The following is a 19928-nucleotide window of genomic DNA, read 5'->3' as shown; positions in this document are numbered from 1 at the left end:
ATCAGATTGTTGTGGTCAGCCGGCAGCAGGTGTGGACGTCTGAGGAGAGCGAGGACTCAGATGAGGGGCCAGGACCATTAGGGAGTGGACTGCTGCCTTCAGAGATTGTGGGGGCTGGCAGCAGCGATGAGGAGGTTCCCGAGGAGCCTGTGCCAAGTGCACGTGCACGCAGGATTGCTTGTAGGAAAGCAGCTGCAGCAGCACGGGCAACTCGGAAGTAAGGCTGCAAGGTAATGGCCCCTCCTTCAAGAAGATAAAAGCCAGCTGTGAAGCAAGCGGACTTTGCAGGAAGCAAAGACGTTTTGAAACTCCAGCCTCGTGGACATTACAGTATTATAAGTTGGTATTTGAAGACTCTTGTGTTGTGAAATATTTCTTATCTGTTATTCTTGGCAGCCTCGCACAATTTTGGCGAGGCTCGTGCTTATCAAAGTTAATTAGTTTGCAGCAGCCTTTTAATCGGGGATTCGTAAGAACCATTAAAAGTTTTCTGTTCCCTTTGGTTTGTGTTTGTTTTATTGGAAAAGGGTTTGGGTCAGAACATAGGTCTTATTTTGGGGCGGTGTCATCAACTGACTAACTTCACTTACGCGCATCACCCCTTTTTCACTGTCAGAGGCCTTCTTGCGGCCGGCAAGGCTTTTCTGAAGGCCTCTGCAGCTGATAAAGAGATCTCTGGATCGATCTGGAACTCTGTTCTCCAGAGGCCTTCAGGAAAGCCTTGCCAGCCTTGCCGGTTGGGATGTGCGAGGCCTGGCTACAGCTGTCCAAAGGTAAGTAGTAGGGTAGCTCCATGTCCCCATTCTATCTTAACTTTTACCCCAGCACTCTGGAGTGGGTGGGCTTTTTCTGGGAGTAGGGCTTATATTGGGTGCTCGTGTAAAAAAAGCTAGGACTTACTTTCAGGGTAGGTTATATTTTCAGGGAAACAGTAGGTAAGATGGAGACCTCTTTTTTGTGATATCCATTTTGGAAATTCCTAGGTCGATCTAACTATTTTGTGGCTGATTTTTTGAGAGCTAACTCCATGTTTTCAACCAGTCTTTTTTTTTTTTTTTTTCAAACGTGGCAACTTGTAAGAGGCCTGGACTTCCAGAAGTCGTTACATCTTAAAAGTTGCCAAGTTTGAAAAGTACTGCCTTAAACCTTTTTGGATTGGCAACTGTGTAGGGTAAAGCAGAAAGGTTCAGCAAAGGTTCTAGTTATATTGCAACCTATTTATTACAGAACTCTCATAAATGGTAAGGTGCATCAAACTAAGAGGTACTAGTGTCTAATCAAAGGCTGAAATTCGAATTTCTTTTCATTATTTATGTAGCGATCACTCTCCAACCCATAGAAGGTAAAAAGAATCTCAAAAGCCCCACTTACAGATAAAAGCAATGATCTACCCATTTTATATCTATGAAAAGCGGGAGAGCTCTACTGCGTAAGCGCAGTGAGAAAAAGCTCACGGAGGAGGAGGGGGGCGTTTCAGTGCAGGGTTATATAGAGCTATTCAAACAAGAGCGACCCATCTTGATGAAAGGTCCTCATTTTCCCTCATAAGAAACCCTCAATGTGAAACCACACTTCTTTCGGGTTTAGGGCTGCCTGTTTTTCCGCAGCTTCTGTTTGTATGAAAGCACATCATCCTAGTCCGAGAGGTGAGGGTTGGGGGGGTGTCACGGCCCCCTCAAAGTAGCGGGGGCTACTGCGCATGCTTCGGTAATAGCCGTGCCAGATCGCGAGACGAGATTCGCGCTAGGAGGAGGGAGGCGGCGTGTCGTGACTCCGCGCAGGCGCGTCGACGCGTTCTCCATATTTCTCCTCAGAAAGCGCGTCGCTGTCGCGGGCGCCATTTTGAGTGGCCGCCTCGCCTGTTTTTTTCACCCCCCCTTCCCCGTTTTCTCCGGTTTCTCCTCGGGGACCGCCGGGCGCGCGATGCAGGCGGGCGTAAAGGTGTTTGTGGGCAACGTTCCGGAGGAGGCTTCGCAGGTGGAGCTGCGCGACCTCTTCGAGGCGGCCGTGCCGGGCGAGGTGCTGAAGGTGGCCCTCATGAAGCAGTTCGCCTTCGTCCACCTGCGCGACGAGGCGGCGGCCGAGCGCGCCATCCAGAAGCTCAACGGCCACCTGCTCCACTGCCACCGGGTCGTCGTCGAGCTCTCCCGCCCGAGGCCCACCCACACCGTCAAGATCTTCGTCGGCAACGTCTCGGCCGCCTGCACCAGCGGCGAGCTCCGCGTCCTCTTCCAGGAGTATGGGCCCGTCGTCGAGTGCGACATCGTGAAAGGTAGCGGGTCTCGAAAGAGGGGAGAAAAAGGGGCCTTTCCGGCCGCGCAGATAGGCTGCTTCTGGACGGGGAGGCTCTGCTCCACGGCGCTCTATTCAGCCGATTGCGGGTAGTTCTCGACTTACGACCGCCAGGCCGCGCGCTGTCTCTCCCTCCCACCCCCACCATTACAAATTTTCTTGGCCATATGCAGCTGTGATGAATTTGGCCCCGTTTTTAGGACCGTTCGTGCCCACGTTTGTTAAGCGAATCCCAGTACAGGTAGTCCTCGACTTATGACCCCCATACGAGGCCATAAACTTCCGTGGTTAAGTGAGACATTTTGTTCTGCCACCGTTTTACCCAAACTTTCTTGTGAAGTGAATCACTACAGTTGTAGTAAATTGTGGGGATGCTGCCAAAGGTCATAACTGAAAAATACAATCCTGGGTCACTTTTTTTTTCCAGTGCGGGTCTAACTTTGAAATGAGTCACTAAAGGGACTGTCGTAAGTCGAGAACTACCTGTAGTTAAGTTAGTCAGGTGTTTGTGAAGTGAATTTGGCTTCCCCATTGATTTTACTTGTTGCAAAAAAGGGGAATCACATGACCCTGGGGACTCTGCAACCGTCATAAGTATGAGCCAGTTGCCAAGCATCTGAATTTTGATCACGTGACCATGGGGAGGATGCAACTGTTACGAGTGGTCGAAAACAGTCGTAAGTCACTTTTTTTCCCACTGCTGCTGTAACCTTTGGTCACTAAACAAAACGGTTGTATGTCGAGGACTACCTGCTGTGGAGGGGGCGGTGTTTAAAGGATCGGACTCCTGGGTGGGTGGGGGGGGGTTGCTGTCTTAATTCTCATTACTCTGTTTCCCCTTTTCATCTATTCATTAGCTTTTTGCCACAGCTCTGACGCCGACCAAACGCACCGGTGGGTGGCAGTTTGCAAAGACAAGCGACAAGGCCGCCCTTTAATCCTTTGGCTCGGGTGCCGCCACACACGACCGACAGAAAGGGCTTGGGAGGGAGAAGGGGGGCTTTTTTGGGTGGGGCGGTTGGATTGGACCCTGGTTGCCAAGTGGTACCAAGCACGGAGCGCAGTGCTGTGGATGTCTCTCCTTTGGGTTACCTTTGCAGTTGGAAAGAGAGGGCATTTTGGCAAAGAGCGAGCGTGGCTCAGTAGGGACTGATAGGCCCATCTTCTGTCAACTGGTTTCTGTTTTATTCGTGTGAATTCCTTGCTGGGGGTGGTGGTGGGGAAAATACAGCCTCAATGTCTCGGGCAGATTTATTTTATTTGTATCCTGCCTTTATTATTTTGACAAATCACACAAGGCGGCGAACATATCCAAACGCAACTTCTTCCTCCATATTTTCTCCACCACAACAATCCCTGGAAAGTGGATTGGGCTGAGAGAGAGGTACTGGCTCAAAGTCACCCAGCTGGTGGGACTAGAACTCATGGTCTCCTGGTTTCTAGCCTGGTGCTTTAATCATGGTTTGCTTGTCATATAGATGGCTGCAATACCCAGAAGGTTGAGTGGGGGGAAGATAAATCTCTCTGCCCTCACCTCCATCCCTTTGCCTTGGGTAGCATGTCAGCAACATATTAAGAGCAAGAACTTGGTGGTGGTTTGGTGTCTTGATGTTCTTGGAGCTTTGTTCTTTCCCCTTCATCTTGGAGCCAGACAAATATTTATTCTGTCTGGTTCTTCCAAAAGTCCCATTGTAGAGGTTGGATATACTACTGTAGCCCATAGGACTTTTTTCAATCTTTTTTTTTTTGCCACTGTTGTGAATCACTGCAGTTTTTAAGTGAATCACTTGGTTGTTTGAATCAAACCAGATTTCCCCACTGACTTTGCTTGTCGAAAGCTCACAAATGGCAATCTGGTAACTCCAGGGCACTGCAACCATGTATACATGCTGGCTGCCAAGCACCCAACTTTTGATCACAAGCAAAATTGCATGGGATACAGTGGGCATAAGGGCAAGGGTCAGTCACAAGTAACTTTTTTCAGTGCCGTCGTGACTTCAAATGGTTGCTAAACAAAAGGTGGTAAGTCAAAGACTTACAAGAAGTTGAGTGGTTGGAAATATGGGACTAGATATTTTTATATCTGTGGTCAAAAGGAAGACCAAAACTTGCGCCTAGTAAAAATCTTGTTTTTCTGATAGTGCTTTTTTTCCTATTTGCGGTGCAAGTAGTCTGAATGGGAGGTTATGAAAGCATGGATTGATAGTCTATGCTAGTAGTCCTTGATAGAAAACCTCCCTCGTCCCTTCTGACCTTGTGATTTTATGACTTTGTGAACGTGGGACTTGTCTTAACATGTGGCTATTGGATTCCTGTGGCGACAACCTGTAAGTCTAGTGTTATATATCGCTCAGGCAAGTTTTTCCTGGAGGCTGAAAAGTAAGAATAATAAGGAGTCTTCAATTTCCAGGTGAAAGTATTTTATAGCTGAAAATTGATCAAGAAATCTCCACTATTTTTATTTTTTCAACCATGTGGTTAAAGCCCTTTTATCACTTAATGATGAGAACAATCTGTGTCTCCAGTTTCAGGGTTTATTAAAATTTAGTTCTATTTTGTTGGTCTGATTTCTGTCCTATAGTCCTATTTTTTCAAACAGAATGGAAATTTGGAGATAGTTTGCAACATAATCCAACATTGGCATAGTGTGGCTTAGCCCTTATTTCAGCAATTCTCTACAATTAAGTTTAAATTGATTTTCCCTTGTAGAAAAAGAGGGAAATTGTGGGAAATCCAGCATGATTCATCAGTGAGTCAACTCAGGTATAAAATAATTCGGCAAACGTGATGTAGATAAATCCCTATGGAAACAGAAAAAAGACATGTTGGAAAAACTAGTGAACCAACATTTTTATAATAGTTATGGATTAATACAGTCTTAAGTCTTACTGGGGAAAATATTTGTTTCCATAAAAGAGCTGAGAAATATCCTCAAATGACAATATTTATAGTATAAATATAAATGTTAAACTGTTTATTAAATTTAGGTGCTGCCTATCTCTGCAAAGCGACTCTACAGAATTGTAAACTTAAAGGCCATACAATTTGCAGATGTGGTTATGATTTTTTTCTCCAGTAGTAGTTGGTTTGAAAGAGCTGCATATGATTCAAGCACTGAATGAATGTGTGTATTTGTGTGTGTGTGTGTGTGTGTGTGTGTGTTAAAATGTTCCTTTTGGAGCTTTTCCAAGTCTACAGTACAGATGTAGGACCCAACTTTACAGCACATAGTACTGAACAATGCTCAGAGGCAACTGCCTTTTCAGCTCCAATCAGAAGGTTCTTAGTATTGCAAACGTAAGTTTTATATCCATTGATGGCCATCATGCTATTTTATTCCCCTTTGATATTAAGCAGTTAGTTTTTTAAAAATAAAGTTGCTTGTTACCCAAGAATTATACTCCTTCTATCTTATTTTCCCATAGTTTCTGATTATTGGATAGTTGGGTACATTGTTTAATTTTAAAAAAAATGATCAGAGTTGAAAGCCATCAGTTCCCACTCCTAGTTGGTTTCTGGTTTGCACTAACTTGGAGAAGCAGAAAGACATTTTGATACCTTGTTCCTAAGAATTTTGATAATCTTGAGTCTATATAATCACTAATGTGAATTCAGCAGGGAAAAGTCTTAACGTTTATTCTGCATCTAATGTAAAGTGTAGGAGATGCTTAAATGTGTTCTGTGTTCTTAACCTACATAAACTTTAGTGGGAGATACGCAGTGTAGAAAGATAACCATCATCTCACATAACTTCTGTTGTTACTTGAAATTCATTTTTGTCAAAGCTATGAATTATTTTACTGATTAAAGCCATGTAAAAATATAAATTTACCATAGGCTGTCCAAATTAGGCCGCTGGTTTTACCTTAAAAGATCATTTCATTTTTGAGCCTTTTAAGCACAGTTCTATTTTAAAGGTTTTTTTTTCCTAAAAGACAAAGACCCAACCTAGTATTTAAAAGCTGTTACAGTTACATCGTATTTTGCACATTTTCAGTACATTTACATTCAGTCAAAGTAGCAGCATGGAAATCAAAAGGAACTCCCTCCCAACCCTCCCATTATTCTGTGTTCTGTGTCTTCTCCATTTTTGGCTGGGGATGACCTACTGATAGCATTCCAAGTATTTTATTCAGGATTAATATGGTGGAGCAAAAAGACGAAAACACCATGGAGATAACTATTTTGGAAGAAACCTGTGAGATTCTTTAGCCTCCACTCCCTGTTTAGTGCAGTCACTGATACATAGTCTGTTCAACCTCTGTCTAAAATTTCCAGAAAACAAGAGGTAGCTCCTCACCCGGCAGTCTGTTCTACTTCTAAAAGCTCTCATGGGACATTTTTCCTAGTGTTTGCCCAAGCCCAGTTCTAGTTTTGCTCTCGGGAGTTAAAAATAAAATAAAATTCATTCAGTTCTGTCTTTTGCATGGTGACCTGGGAATTAATCCTTCTTTTCATGAGCCAGCTAAGCAAATCGTTCAGGTGCTAGAGGCATTAGTAGGTAAGAAGGGAACCCTGGTGCTAAGGCAGTAGATGTTCAGTATGAGCCGCAGTGGTGCAGTTGTTACAGTGCAGTACTGTAGTCTACTTCTGCTTCATGCCGGCTGTCTGCAATTTGGCAGTTGAAATCTCACCAAGCTCAAGATTGACTCAGCCTTCCATCCTTCTGAGGTGGGTAAAATGTGGACTCAAATTGTTGGGGGCAATATGCTGACTCTGTAAACCGCTTAGAGCGGGCTGTAAAGCACTGTAAAGCAATATATAAGTGCTATTGCTATCTTGTGCCTTGCTAAGTTCCAGTGGCCTTTTTTTTTTTTTGGTTCCTTTGTAGTGGTTAGAATTGCAAAGCCGCCCTCTATTGGACAGCTATTTGTCCAGGCTGGTATAGTCTGCTTGAACTCCAAAGTCCTGTCCCTTCCCTGGTGGCGCAGTGGTTAGAATGCAATATTGCAGGCTAATTCTGCCGATTGCCAGGAGTTTGATTCTTACCTTGACTCAGCCTTCCATCCTTCCGAGGTCGGTAAAATGAGGACCTAGATTGTTGGGGGCAATATGCTGACTCTGTAAACCGCTTAGAGAGGGCTGGAAAGCACTGTGAAGTGTTATATAAGTCTGAGTGCTATTGCTATCGCCGACAGACGCTGCTTTCCAGCGGATACACGGCCGCTTAAGGCCTTTCTCTGTACCCAAGGCGTATTCCCAATAGAAATGGTTTCCACTAATGAAATGTCATGTCTTCCTTATTGATAACCTTCTGTCTGCTGCTTTATCAGACTACGCGTTCGTGCACATGGAGAAAGACGAGGATGCTAAAACGGCCATTGAACACCTTAACGGAAGAGAAATCAAGGGCAAAAGGATTAATGTGGAACTTTCCAATAAAGCTCATAAAAGAGGGATTGCAGGTTACATTGGACAGTTCGGCGGAGACGAAAAGAACAAAATACCAACTTTAGAGAACCTGCAGACCAGGAATGATGGCCTGAGATCCGGTAACCTTGCCTATTCAATGGGGAATCCGGCTTATTCTTCACTTGACTATGACTATCAGCAGCGGATGAACAATAACACCAAATTTGACTCAAATGGCCAAGCTAGGCAGATGTCCCCTTCTTTCTTCAGAAGGGACCGGAGCCCGCTAAGACGCTCGCCCACGAGAGCAGGCTACACGCTCCCCATGACCGGACAGCAAGCTTCCTACAGAGACCAACCTGCAGCATCGCTTGGGATGGCCTACAGGCCTCAGCCTACTACTGGGCAGGCGGCCATGTACCGAGCCCAGCCCTCCACCATGCTGGCAAATGCATACAGAGCCCAGTCCTCTGTTGCCAATACTCAGGCAGCGGCAGCAGCCTCGGCATTAACATCCTATAATACTCAAGCCTATGGAACCCAGGCCACTGCTTCCCAAGTCGCCACTTACGAAGCCCAGCCCTCCACAACGTACGCTGCTGCTGCTGCTGCTTATGGGGCCCAGACAGCTGCCTCCTATGCAGCCTCCTACGGGGCCCAAGCAACTGCTCTCTCCGCCTCTTACGGAGCCCAGCCAGCAGCCAGCCAGTCAGCCTTGTACGCAGCTCACACTCTCTCAGCCCAGCCTGCATCCTATGGAGTCCAGCCCGCCGTTGGCCATGCTGCTTCCTACGGGGCTCAGGCTTCATCTGCGATGCAATCTGCTTATGGGACCCAATCTGCAGCCAGCCTGGCAGCTGCTTACAGCATGCAGGATGCTGCGGCGGCTGCTTACAAAACGCAGCTGTCTGCGTCGTTGCCCACGGCTTACAGAGCCCCAGCCGAAGCAGCCTACGCAGTCCAGCAGTCTGCTTCAGCCCCCGTAGCAGCAGGTTATAGGTCTCAGGCTGCAGCATACAATGGGTTGACCCAGACCGGGCAGCAGGCAGCTTCCTATGCAGGAATGTCCCAGGCAGAAACTGCCGTTCTCCACCCACTCTATGAACGCACACGCCTCTCCCCGCCACGTGGAAGCCGTGAGGATCTCTACAGAAAAGCGGCTGCAATGAACAAGAGGTATGCGGCTTTGATCATGCTTTGCACAGCAATCCCGCGTTCTATCCGAGGAGCTCTCTGTACTTCCAGAGGGACTCAAAATGAGATTCCATTCTCCAACCCTGAAAACAGGAAGGGGTTGGGTATGGAGCTCGCTAATAACCCCTTCATTGATTCTGCCTTTAGATTCCCCCCACTCCTCTTTCAGCCCTTTTTCTTCTGTGCTTTTTCTATTTAAAGAAAAAGGGAGCAAAAGAATAGTTACACTCACAATTTACCTCTCTCCCAAACTGCATATTATAAATGCATGCATATAACAGAAAGAGACATCCTAGGAACCAAAAATACCTGGGTAATTTGGTGGAAGGTATATGGGCCCTGGTTCCTGAATCTCCCGTATCATATGAAAGTGAAACTAAATTAGCTCCTTAACTTAGCTTGAGCACAAACATATTTAAGGGAGGTGTTTGGTTCATACCTGATCCAAAGGCTCTTTAGGTTTTCTAGGTTCCAGTCAGCTTGGGAAAAACATGCCCTGCTCAACGTGCCCTCTATTTTGAGCCATGTTCAACATCCAGGAGCTTGAATTTTTAAGTGGTTATGTACTTAGTTAGAATTTGAGTCCAAGGTATACACGTGGAACATGAGACACCGTAACTAAATCCTTTGAAAACTTAAATGTTTTCCTGGCCAGATTATCAACAGGGAACTTTTCCTACCAGTACTAGGAGTTAGAAAGGTTAGTACCTTAATGCAAGTGAGGATCCTTTATTCATCTTCCTGGAATGTAATTTCTGCACTGTAGTCTCATCAAGTCTGGAAGAGCTCAAATTCTTTTCTTAAACAGGAATTTATAGTTTAACTAAGCCACTAAGGGATTCTCTCCAGCCTCCAACACACAGGTAAAAGGGTGGGGGAGGCACAGCATATATTTAATTGGGGCATTTGCCACAAGTCTCTTTTCCTTTTTTTCTTTTTAATTTACCAAATGTCTCTTCTCTTAACCAGGTACAGTTCTGATCTCTCAGATGACCGCCGTTTATCTGACTACTCTGATTTCCGCCGCTTATCCGACTCCCCCCATGCGTACCGCCACTCGCCAACAAAAGCTCAACTGGATTATCGCCGCCTCCCCGAAATGCAGTCTGATGCCCGTTACGCAGGTGCCTATGGCGATTACTTGCGTAATGCACAACTGCAGCTGCATGCTAGTTACCAGCGCCGTCTGTAGAGGAAATTCCCCGCCTTCTGGGGTGGGACTCTGGTTGCCTTGGCCTCCGCCGTTGTAACCTGTAGAGCATAATCCCAACTGCTGCATCCTAAGTCAGCAGTTCGATTTCAGAACAACCTTTAGTCCTGACATTTCTTGATCATGGGTGCCCTAGGCCACTTTAGCTCTTAACATTTCTTTCTTTCTTTCTTTTTGTTGTCGTTGTTGTTCCTCCTTATGCCATGTAAAGGGTGTGCTATTAGGTAAATCATATGTGCTGCCCCAACGCGAACAATTCTGTAAACAAAAATCTTTGGGGGGATTGCCTTAACCTTACTGTTAGGGCACTCTGTTTGGCCTCAGGAGCATCGTACATTGGTGCACACTGGACCTTCTTAAACCAAAGTATGGCGTCGGGGTGGGGTTCGCACAAAGAACAACCATCACTTCAGCTTTCTCCTCGGTCTGGTCTTTCTCGAGATCCCGCCCAATGGGAAAACAATTCCACCTGGTTAATCTTTCATTTAATGAAAATGAGAATCACCTTTTCAAATCAGCTCAGTTGCTTCTATGTAACTGCATCCTTCCTTGATTTATAACAGCCTAGGCTGGGCAGGAAAACCTTATGTTAGAAGTGAGTATAGATCATTTTCTTTTTTTGGGAGGGGGGCTATTATTGTAAATAAAATGGACTCGATGACATTTTAGACCACCCACTTGTGTTATGATTTTGGTGTCCGTTTGTGTATGTGCGCAAATTCCCATTCGTTCATCCTTACCTTCCTGTCATCGGTATGTGTAAAACTGATCTTGCCCAACTTTGTCCCACTTTTATCCTGTGGCTCCTATCATTCCCGACCATTTTCCCCATTCAGGTTCTGGGTCAAGAGGTCAATGATCCAGAATCGCTGACGGGCTTAGTCTGGGAACGAGTACTTTACAACAGGGGTGTCAAACTGTCAAACCATGCGTTGCTTAGATTTGGCTTGCAAGGCTGCCCTGGAAACAGCAAAGGACCGGCCCGCAGTGCCTCTGCCAGAAAAAAACGGAGCTCGGGAGGGCTGCCTGCTCTGTTTTTACTGGCAGAAGGTTGCAGGAGGCTGTCTTAACAGAAAACCAAGCTCATGAGGGCCACATGCAGGGGGGCCGAGCTCCGTTTCTGCTTGCAGAGGGTTGCAGGAGGCCGTCCCAGCCGAGAACGGAGCTCGGGAGCCAGTTTTCACTGGCAGAGCACTCGAGCCGCCACAAGCGCCCAACTCGAGTGACATCAAGCTGGCCCCGCCCATCCCAGCCCCCTGAAGTCAAAACACAACCCTGATGCGGCCCTCAATGAAATCAAGTTTGACACCCCTGCTCTAAAGCATTCCCATGGAGGACTTCATTCTGCTTGGGGGGGGGGGGGTTGTCCTGGAAGTGCAGACCAGGTGTATCGAATTCATTTGAATTCCTAAAGATCCAGCTTTCCTGCTCCAAAGTACGTGGCATTAATAGAACCGGAGTTTCCGGATTGTGAGGAACTCTGCGCCTGCAGTATGAGAAGACAAATCGCAGTTGCTACTCCCGGTTGTAGTGCAGAACGGGCAGTCCTCGATTGTGGTACTGAACCCCCGCAAAAACATTTGTTAACTTGAGTTTTGCCCCAGTTTAAAACTATTCTCACCGCATTTGTTAAGGGAATCACTGCCATTGTTAAGTAAGTAAAACGGTGGTTAAGTGAGTCTGGCCTCCCCATCGATTTGGCCTGTCAGAAGGTCGTAAAAGGGGATCATGTGACCCTGGGACACGGCAACCGTCATAAATATGAGTCAGCTGCCAAGCATCTGAATTTTGATCACGTGAACATGGTGCTATAACGGTCCTCAGTGTGAAAAATGGTCACAAGTCCCTTTTTTCAGTGCCCTTGTATCTTCAAACGGTCACTAAATGAACTTTTGTAAGTCGAGGACTACCTGTAATTGCGTGTGCAAAGCTCTGCCCGCCCATTGTGTTCTAGAGGTAAATCACCATTTTCTTTCTGTCCCGTTTGACCTCCAAGCTCTCCATTTGTAAGAAACCCGGACAATGTAGCCTCTCTTGGGTGGGAGGCAAGGGGAGTTCTCAAGATACGGGGAAAGAGAAGCGTGTGGATGCAACACTGGAAGGCCTGGAATACTTTGGTTTAACGGGTTAGGGTTGTGATTGCTGGCAACTCACTGTGCAAGTGGTGAGGGTTGCTTTTTTCCTAAAACCAATGCTTGGTTTATTCGTTGTGCTAGACCATGGCTTATTTAGCCATGGTTTAATAGCCATCCGTCAGATCTATTGGGCATAGATTCGTAATCAGTTACATCCATGAATTTCACTTAATTCAGCCTCAACAAGAGCTACCTCAAGACTTCAGACAATGTTGAAGATTAAAGGAACTGGTTCCCGTTACAATTTAAAACAAAAATAAAAACAAGATTTTGGGTCAGTAGGTTCTGAAGGACCTTGACTTTGGGTTCTCCATTATAGGGTTAGAAGTAGGAAGACTTGATGGTTCAATACTCCCAGTTAAAAGAAGTTAAGTTTTCCTTTCAACACAACCGTTTTTTTTCCATTATGAAACACACTGCATTCTGCAACAAGTGACATTGGAGCAGTAAAAATAAATTTAAAATTGGGAGAGGCATTATGCACCGTAACACCCTGACATAACATTCAACTTGGCTGGTATTGTTTCTTGGCAAGATTTTTGTGGATTCTTATGGCATCATAATATGGATCCTATCATTCATCCCTGCTTAAAAATCAGTTAATGTTGATAAGTATTTAATTGTGTCTGGGTGTTCTTCTTTTTCTTATGGTATGGTAGGAGAGGTTGGGTCACTTCTGCCTGATCCCCTGGACTTGGGAGTACAGGTAATCCTTGACTTATGACCTCAGTTGAGCCCAAAATTTATGTTGCTAAGCTTTGTTAAGTGAGTTTTGCCCCATTTTTTACAACTTTCCTTTGCCACAGTTATTAGGTCAGTAACATAGTCGTTAAGTGAATCTGGCTTCCCCATTGACTTTGCTTGTCAGAAGTCACAAAAGGTGATTACATGACACCAGGATACTGCGACCATCATAAATAAGAATCAGTTGCCAAACTGGCTGAATTTCAATCACATGACCAGGGGGATGCGGCAAAGGTTATAAGTCACTTTTTCCATGCCATCGTAATTTCAAACTGTCACTAAATGAACCATGGCAAGACAAGACCTGTATAGCCTCCTAGTCTACAAATTGGTTGTATAGGCTGACTAGCCAGAAAAAAACATTTATGGCTTGCTTTAATTTTGGTCGCCATACTACAAAAAAGATGTTAAGACTTTGGAAAAAGTGCAGAGAAGAGCAACTAAAATGATTGAAGGCTTGGAGATTAAAACATGAAGAACGGCTGCAGGATTTGGGTTTGGCTAGTCTAAAGAAAAGAAGAATTAGGGAGGACATGATTGCAGTGTTCCAGTACTTGAGGGGCTGCCACAAAGAAGAGCGGGGTGTGTGTGTGTGTGTTAACTTATTCTCCGCAGCATCACAAGGCAGGACAAGAAACAACGGGTGGAAATTAAGGAGAGAAGCAGCCTGGAATTAAGGAGGAACTTCCAAACAGGACAATTAACCAGTGGAACAATTTGCCACCAGAAGTTGTGGGTGTTCTCCATCAGGAGGCTTTTAAGAAGAGTCTAGACCAGGGGTGTCAAACTGGCAACATCACATGACGTATTGGGACTTTTTTCCCTCTTTGCTAAACCGGGTGGGGCCAGGGCTACCAAGAGACGTATCTGGCCTATGGGCTGCGAGTTTGACACCCTTGATCTAGACAGTCACTTATCTGAAGTAGTATAGGTTCTCCTGCTTGAGCAGGGAGCTAGATTAGAAGACCTCCAAGGTTCCTTCCAGCTCATTCATTCTATTCTAATTTCAACAACCCCACGATTTGATTCTTAACCAGTCTATTTTAGTGCTGTGCTCATTGCATTAGTCTCAGTCCTTCCAAACGGCAACAGAGATGCTTAGATTTCGTCCATGAATCCTGGGCATCTCACTGGACAGAAGGGGAATCCTGGAGAAGAATAAGGCACAAAGCTGCAGGTGAGAAGTAGAAAAAACTTGTCCTTATTGGGCCAGTTAGCAGGAATGTCAGAGTTTGGGGTGAAGGGAGGTGTTTTGTCTCATAAAGGTAAAGATAAAGGTTCCCCTTGCACATCTGCGCTAGTCATTTCCGCCTCTAGGGGGCATTGCTCATCTCCATTTCAAGGCCGAAGAGCCAGTGCTGTCCGAAGACGTCTCTGTGGTCCCCTGGACAGCATGACTAAACACCAAAGGTGCATGGAGGAACGCTGTTCCCTTTCCACCAAAGTGGTCCCCATTTTTCTATGTGCATTTTTTTTTACATGCTTTCAAACTAGATTGGCAGAAGCTGGGACAAGTAACGGGAACTCCCGCAATTACGCAGCGCTAGGGATTCGAACTGCCGACCAATCGACAAGTTCAGTATCTTAGCCACTGGGCCACCGCGTCCCACTTTCGTCTCCGTACAGTGCTATAAAACTATGAAGTCTCTGGCTAACTGGCATGGACTGATTTTCTTATTTTTATTTTTTTGTCTTGCCTGGAAAAAAGGGGGTTTGTGTTGGGAATTTTTTTTAAGACATTCACCTTTTGTTGAGAATGGGCATGTGTCTCTCTATTGTGCTCCTGTTCCTCTTAGGATACGAGGTACTCCAGATTGGAGTTCCTTAAAGAAACACCCAAGCCACTTTTAGGATGGCTGACTAAATTATCTTGACCCAAGCTCTTTTTCTGGGTTCACTCTTCCACTGAAATCCATGTGTGATACTACCACAACCACGCAGTTGAGCCCAAAATTTCTGCTACAAAGTGGTCAGTTGTGAAGCTAGTTTTGCCCCCATTTTAAGACCTACCTTGCCACAGTTGTTAAATAAATCACTCCAGTGTTTAAATCGGTAACATGGTTGTTAAACCAATCTGGTTTTTCATTGACTTGTCAGGCGATCCCAAAAGGGGATCCCATGATGCCCCAGGACGCCGTAAATACAAGTCACCTGCCAAGCATCTGAATTTTGATGAGTTGACCATGGAGATGCTTGGTGTGAAAAATAGCCCTACGTCCCTTTTTTTTTTTTTCCCCAAGGGCCGTTCTAACTTGGAACTGTCACTAAATGAGCCGCTGTAAGTCGAGGACGACCTATGATAAGCGGCTGAGGCTGCCTTTTACAAGTTTGCTACTTTAAGCCTGGTTAAGTTGGAGGGATTTTTGAAACCTGGTTTCTTAAACGGAGCCCATTGGCTCACTTCAGGACAACCTGCCTGAGCCGAGGCACCTGCGAGTAGCACCACGAAAAGGGGAAGTTTGAATCCGGATCGCTCCCAAACCGAATTAAGACAATCCAGCCCTTTCTGAGCCTAGCTTTGATGGCGCTGCGCGCCGGAAGGCTTTTCCCGACCGACCCCCCGACCCCCGCCCTTCGCCCACGTGGGAACCAAGTCCTCCCTTTTCCCACGGCTCCAATTACGAGCGGAGGCTTACATCGCGATCCGGGGGGCGGGCCTTAGGGACCCCCACCCTATCCTCGCACCCGTCGGGGTGGGAAGGCGAGCGGCAGAATTGCGAGAAACGTCCGGGCAGGGAGGGGATGGGATCGGACCTAGGGTCTTCCAACTTGGCAAGTTTTAAGACTTGTGGACTTCAGCCCCCAGAGTTCCTGAGCTAACGTGACCGGAGGAGGAATTCTGGGAGTTGAAGTCCACAAGTCTTAAAAGCTGTCAAATTTGAAGACCTTTGAAAGCGGAGACGTCTTGGCCACTCGGAAGGATCTGCGCTCCCGATTGCTCCGCGCGGAGAGCCGAAAAGTCAGCTCCCGCCTTGCAGTCTGCCCGCCGTTTGTCTCGGGATCCCTACCCGGGAGAATTCCCGTCGCGGAGTAGGAGGTCCCGCTTCGTCGTTTCCGCGTACGAGGAATCGGTGGGCGCCGCTTCCGCAGCCTCCTTCCCCCCTTTTTTGCCGACTTTTAAAAAGCCGTGGACGGGCGATTTTGGCATTTCACGGCAGGAAAAATAAAACTTGTGTTTTACAGCCATTCCGAGCTAAAACGCCACCCCCCCCCGCCTTTCCTCTTTCGTCATCCTCCCCAGTTTGCAGAATACACCCATTCTGGACCTTTGGCAAACTTTCAGCTATCCTTTAAAAAGGTTCTCCAGCCGTGGCCAACTTTACGACTTGTGGACTACAACTCCCAGCTATGCTGTCTGAGGAATTCTGGGAATTCAAGTCTACGAGTACAGCTGGCTGAGGAATTCTGGGAGTTGAAGTCCACAAGTTGTAAAGTTGCCCATTATCGGAGACCCCTGCTTTAAAGGATGCTTCTTCACAAAGCCTGGAGGCTGTCTGTGTCATATTGTTAGTTCCCCCGCCCCCCCAGATCTGGGCTGAAAGGAGGAATCTGCTAGCTTGGATGGTGGTCCTCCTGGGTTATGCCGATTTAGATTTCTAAAGTCACCCCCCAAAGGCTTCCATGTCACTCAGGAATGACCAAAGGAGTCTGAAGGCCTCCTTCTTAACATGTTGCATTTAATGAAAAGCTATTCTCCTTGCTGGCTGGGGAATTCTGGGAATTGGAAGTCCCCTGCTTTCAAGCTGCCAAGATTGAGAAAACACTGGGTTAAAAGGAGATGGTTATGCAGTTATGCATTATTGCAACAAACAATTACAGATTTCAGCGTTGCCCTTTTAGAATTACAAGACCATGCGGGCGTTTTAAGCGCCAAGAGATTGCCAATCCCATCAAACTTTGAAAGATGGGCTTTTGACATATTACAACAAAGGTCTTCAAATTTGGCAATTTGTGGACTTCAACTCCCAGAATTCCTGAGATAACATGACTGGAGGAGGAATTCTGGGAGTTGAAGTCCACAAGTCTTCAAGCTGTCACGTTTGAAGACCCCTGTATTACAATTGCCGATGCAGTGTAGGTAAATTCTCTCACGTGTAACGTGCATCTCCCCATCCACCCTGCTTTCCTCGGTCTGTTCGCTTTAAACCCTCCATGCACCCGACGAAGTTAATTTCCTGCCGCTCCCCCACCCCCCAAGAAAAAAAGGTTCGTGCCATTAAATGGTTGGAAAATGATACAATTTCCAGGAAGTTCCAGTGACTTAAAGGAAAATTAGAATTGGGGTCTTATTCCACATTGACGGACGGCATTCAAATATTGAGTTGAATTATAAGTTTTGATTTTGATTTTATTTTTTAAAATAATAAAGACCTCCACGAATTTCTCTAAAACCTTAAAGACGGGAATAAACTTTTCCCGGAACGTTTGCGCGGCCGGTGAAATTGCCGGAGGGAAGTTGAAAGCCTTTCTCTCCTTACGTAGAGAAGTCCTACCAGGAGGCGGACGGCGCCTGCGCCATTGACGGAAGGAGGCATGGCTAGTGCCGGAAGTTGCGGCAGAGGGGAAACAACATGGCGCTGAGCGCGACAGGTAACGCGGGGGGGGGGGGGGCTGAGGCGTCGCCATGGCAATAGGTCTCCCGGCCCGGCGTCCAGCCCGAGGCTCGGCCAGAGGCGATGGACAGCGGGGAAGAACAGGGCTCGGGCTGCAGGCCCGGGCCTCGCCCCCACCGCGGCTTCCTCCTTTCCACTCCAGGTCACGACGACGCCGAGTGGGAGCCGCCTTCCGAGGCCGAGCTGAAGGTGATCCAGGCCCGGCGCGAGCGGCAGGACAAGATCAGCAAGCTGATGAGCGAGTACCTGCTGAAGGGCTACCGGATGTTGGGGGAGTGTTGCGACGAGTGCGGGGTGAGTGAGGCCTGCCCCGGGGCGTATGCAGAGTGCTTTCTTCCCCCGCCCCGTTCCCCTGGCCTGACGGTTACACGAAGAAAGTTGGAGGGGGGGAAAAGGGGGGCTTTTGCCCGAGGAAAGGGGGCAACTTGGTGATCAGACAAGACCAGAAACGAGAACAATCAGGCCAAAGGAGATGCCAGGCACTGATGACATGGCTCCTTGGTGAAGGCTGTCTTAATGCATGGGCCTGATGGGCACTTGTCCGTGGGCCCCACCAGCATAGGGGCCCCATGCTAATTTCTGCATGTCAACCCTTAAGTGCTCCTTATCATATAGATATACATATATTATGCAAATATATGTTGAATTTTATCAATCATTTACATTTTTATTCCTGTGAAGTAGTTGTCATACGGCCCCCAGTACACTGCCCGGGGCCCATAATGCTGTATGTTTCTTTCAGCTCTTCTCTAGGATGGCACCAATTGGAAATTGGTTGTGGGGGTGTCATTTGTGTTGGGCAGGCCCAGTACGAAAAAAGCAGTTTCCTTCAGCAAGGGTGGGTGGGTGGGTGGGCTTTCCTTGTCAGATGCATGCCCATCACTGGCAAGCAAACCCTGACTTCTACCCTTTTCTCCTCCCATGCCCCCCACCCCCCCCCACCCCTTTGCCTTGGTCACCGAATTTTCTTCCAGACCATTTTGCTGCAAGACAAGCAGAAGAAGTTGTACTGTGTCACCTGCCAAGAGCTTAATTCTGATGTGGACAAGGACAATCCAGGTATGGTGGGCAGAGGGAGTGGGGAGCTGTTTCTCTTATTCACCTGCCCCGCTTGGTGCAATCTGGTCCTCTCAGTATATATTGCCCAGTTACAAAAAGAGATGATGGGAACTGTTCTGTGCTTCTGCCAGCACCAAATGGGAACAGCCTGTGTGGGTATCACAGTGTAAATGGGATTTTCCAACTTTTAATACATTGCTTCCGTAAATTATAAACTCTGAAATGTAGTTCAACTGCAAAAGGAGCTATTGGGTGGAAGTTTTGTGCAGTTGCTGCTTCAGATAAAATTTTGCGCTTCTCTTGACAACAGAAGTAGTCTTGTATTTGTGCTGCTTTCTTTGCAAGTGGGGAAGAGATCCCCTTTGCTGTGGTTGGAAGCATCTCAAGTGTTAAATTGCTGCCAGAGAATTTGGACAGATTTTTCCATGTCGTACAAAAAGATCCCTGGACTTTAGCAACTGTCCTAGACAGTGCTTGTTGGTGAAACCGGAAGCAACAGCCCGTGATCCCATCTCTTTGATCTCTTTCTCTCTCTCTCCCTCTAGCACTCAATGCACAAGCCGCCCTTTCCCAGGTGCGGGAGCGACAGCTTGCTGCCAACACTGATGAAATGGCGTCGCGCCCAGAGCATTGCGAAGGGGCAGCCTTGGGTCTCCGGTCAAACGCACCTGACCCAGCCCTTCCAGCATCCACTGCTGCACCCAATGCTCCATTGGCACGCAACACCCTGGCTGCGGCAGAAGAGATCATTCTGCAGAAGATCGGCTGGGCAAGCCATCATCTCCAAGAAACCACCTCTGTTGAAAGGAGCATCCAGTTTTGTTCACTCATCTGTTCTTGCACGGAGGCTCTCAAGGGCATTAGGGAGCTGCCACAGTGAGGATGCCCCAGCTTGTAATGGCAGTGCCAGGCCTGGCATGGAGTGTAGGCCATGCCTGGGGTGCCAGAGGAATCCTCTCCTCCACACCATTTATCATAGGGGCTGGGTGATTTAATTAAGACTGGGCTCTCCCTTCTGATTAAAATGTGAACTTTTTTTTTTTTTTTTGCCTCATACAAGTTGTCCTGACGTTTGAGGAATGTTTCAGAGGATTTGCACGTATAAATCTGTCTAATCCGGGAGAAGGAAAGGATAGATAAACCAGAGTTAAAACTGGTTTGCTAGCAACATTTTAGGCACCAAATTTTGGGGCTCCTGCAGATTCTTCAGCCTAGATCCGCTCACCATCCCGCTTACCATCCAAAGATTTCAGGTTATCAGGAACTCCCATGTGTTGTCATTTTTTTTTGTGAAGCATTAAACGTTTCAAATTTCAAGGCACAAGATAA

General features: G+C 46.9%; 2 protein-coding genes across 2 annotated transcripts; both read left to right on the top strand.

Annotated features, from left to right (window-relative positions):
* The first annotated feature begins 1771 nt into the window (after positions 1-1771).
* On the top strand, positions 1772-10711 carry LOC113446561 (uncharacterized). The gene is made up of 3 exons (XM_026716277.2): positions 1772-2272; positions 7566-8820; positions 9808-10711. The coding sequence occupies exons 1-3, from the start codon at positions 1924-1926 to the stop codon at positions 10028-10030; spliced, it is 1827 nt and encodes a 608-aa protein (XP_026572062.1). The 5' UTR covers positions 1772-1923; the 3' UTR covers positions 10031-10711.
* A 6773-nt stretch (positions 10712-17484) lies between these two features.
* On the top strand, positions 17485-19928 carry ZNRD2 (zinc ribbon domain containing 2). The gene is made up of 4 exons (XM_026716281.2): positions 17485-17517; positions 17683-17834; positions 18515-18599; positions 19145-19928. Exons 1-4 carry the CDS (start codon positions 17499-17501, stop codon positions 19477-19479), a joined length of 591 nt encoding a protein of 196 aa, XP_026572066.1. The 5' UTR covers positions 17485-17498; the 3' UTR covers positions 19480-19928.

Source organism: Pseudonaja textilis, chromosome 16 (assembly GCF_049901715.1).
Source record: "Pseudonaja textilis isolate UNSWEBS1 chromosome 16, rPseTex1.2, whole genome shotgun sequence".
NCBI classification, from domain to species: Eukaryota; Metazoa; Chordata; class Lepidosauria; order Squamata; family Elapidae; genus Pseudonaja; species Pseudonaja textilis.
This window is presented reverse-complemented; position numbering and strand designations above follow the sequence as displayed.

What these genes read in the sequence shown, in the direction of transcription:
- LOC113446561 (XM_026716277.2), top strand. Translation starts at nt 1,924, where the DNA reads ATGCAGGCGGGCGTAAAGGTGTTTGTGGGCAACGTTCCGGAGGAGGCT. An exon ending in CGAGTGCGACATCGTGAAAG is followed by an intron (nt 2,273 to 7,565) that starts GTAGCGGGTCTC and finishes CTGCTTTATCAG; the next exon opens with ACTACGCGTTCGTGCACATG. An exon ending in GCGGCTGCAATGAACAAGAG is followed by an intron (nt 8,821 to 9,807) that starts GTATGCGGCTTT and finishes TCTCTTAACCAG; the next exon opens with GTACAGTTCTGATCTCTCAG.
- ZNRD2 (XM_026716281.2), top strand. An exon ending in AGTGTTGCGACGAGTGCGGG is followed by an intron (nt 17,835 to 18,514) that starts GTGAGTGAGGCC and finishes ATTTTCTTCCAG; the next exon opens with ACCATTTTGCTGCAAGACAA. An exon ending in TGTGGACAAGGACAATCCAG is followed by an intron (nt 18,600 to 19,144) that starts GTATGGTGGGCA and finishes CTCTCCCTCTAG; the next exon opens with CACTCAATGCACAAGCCGCC.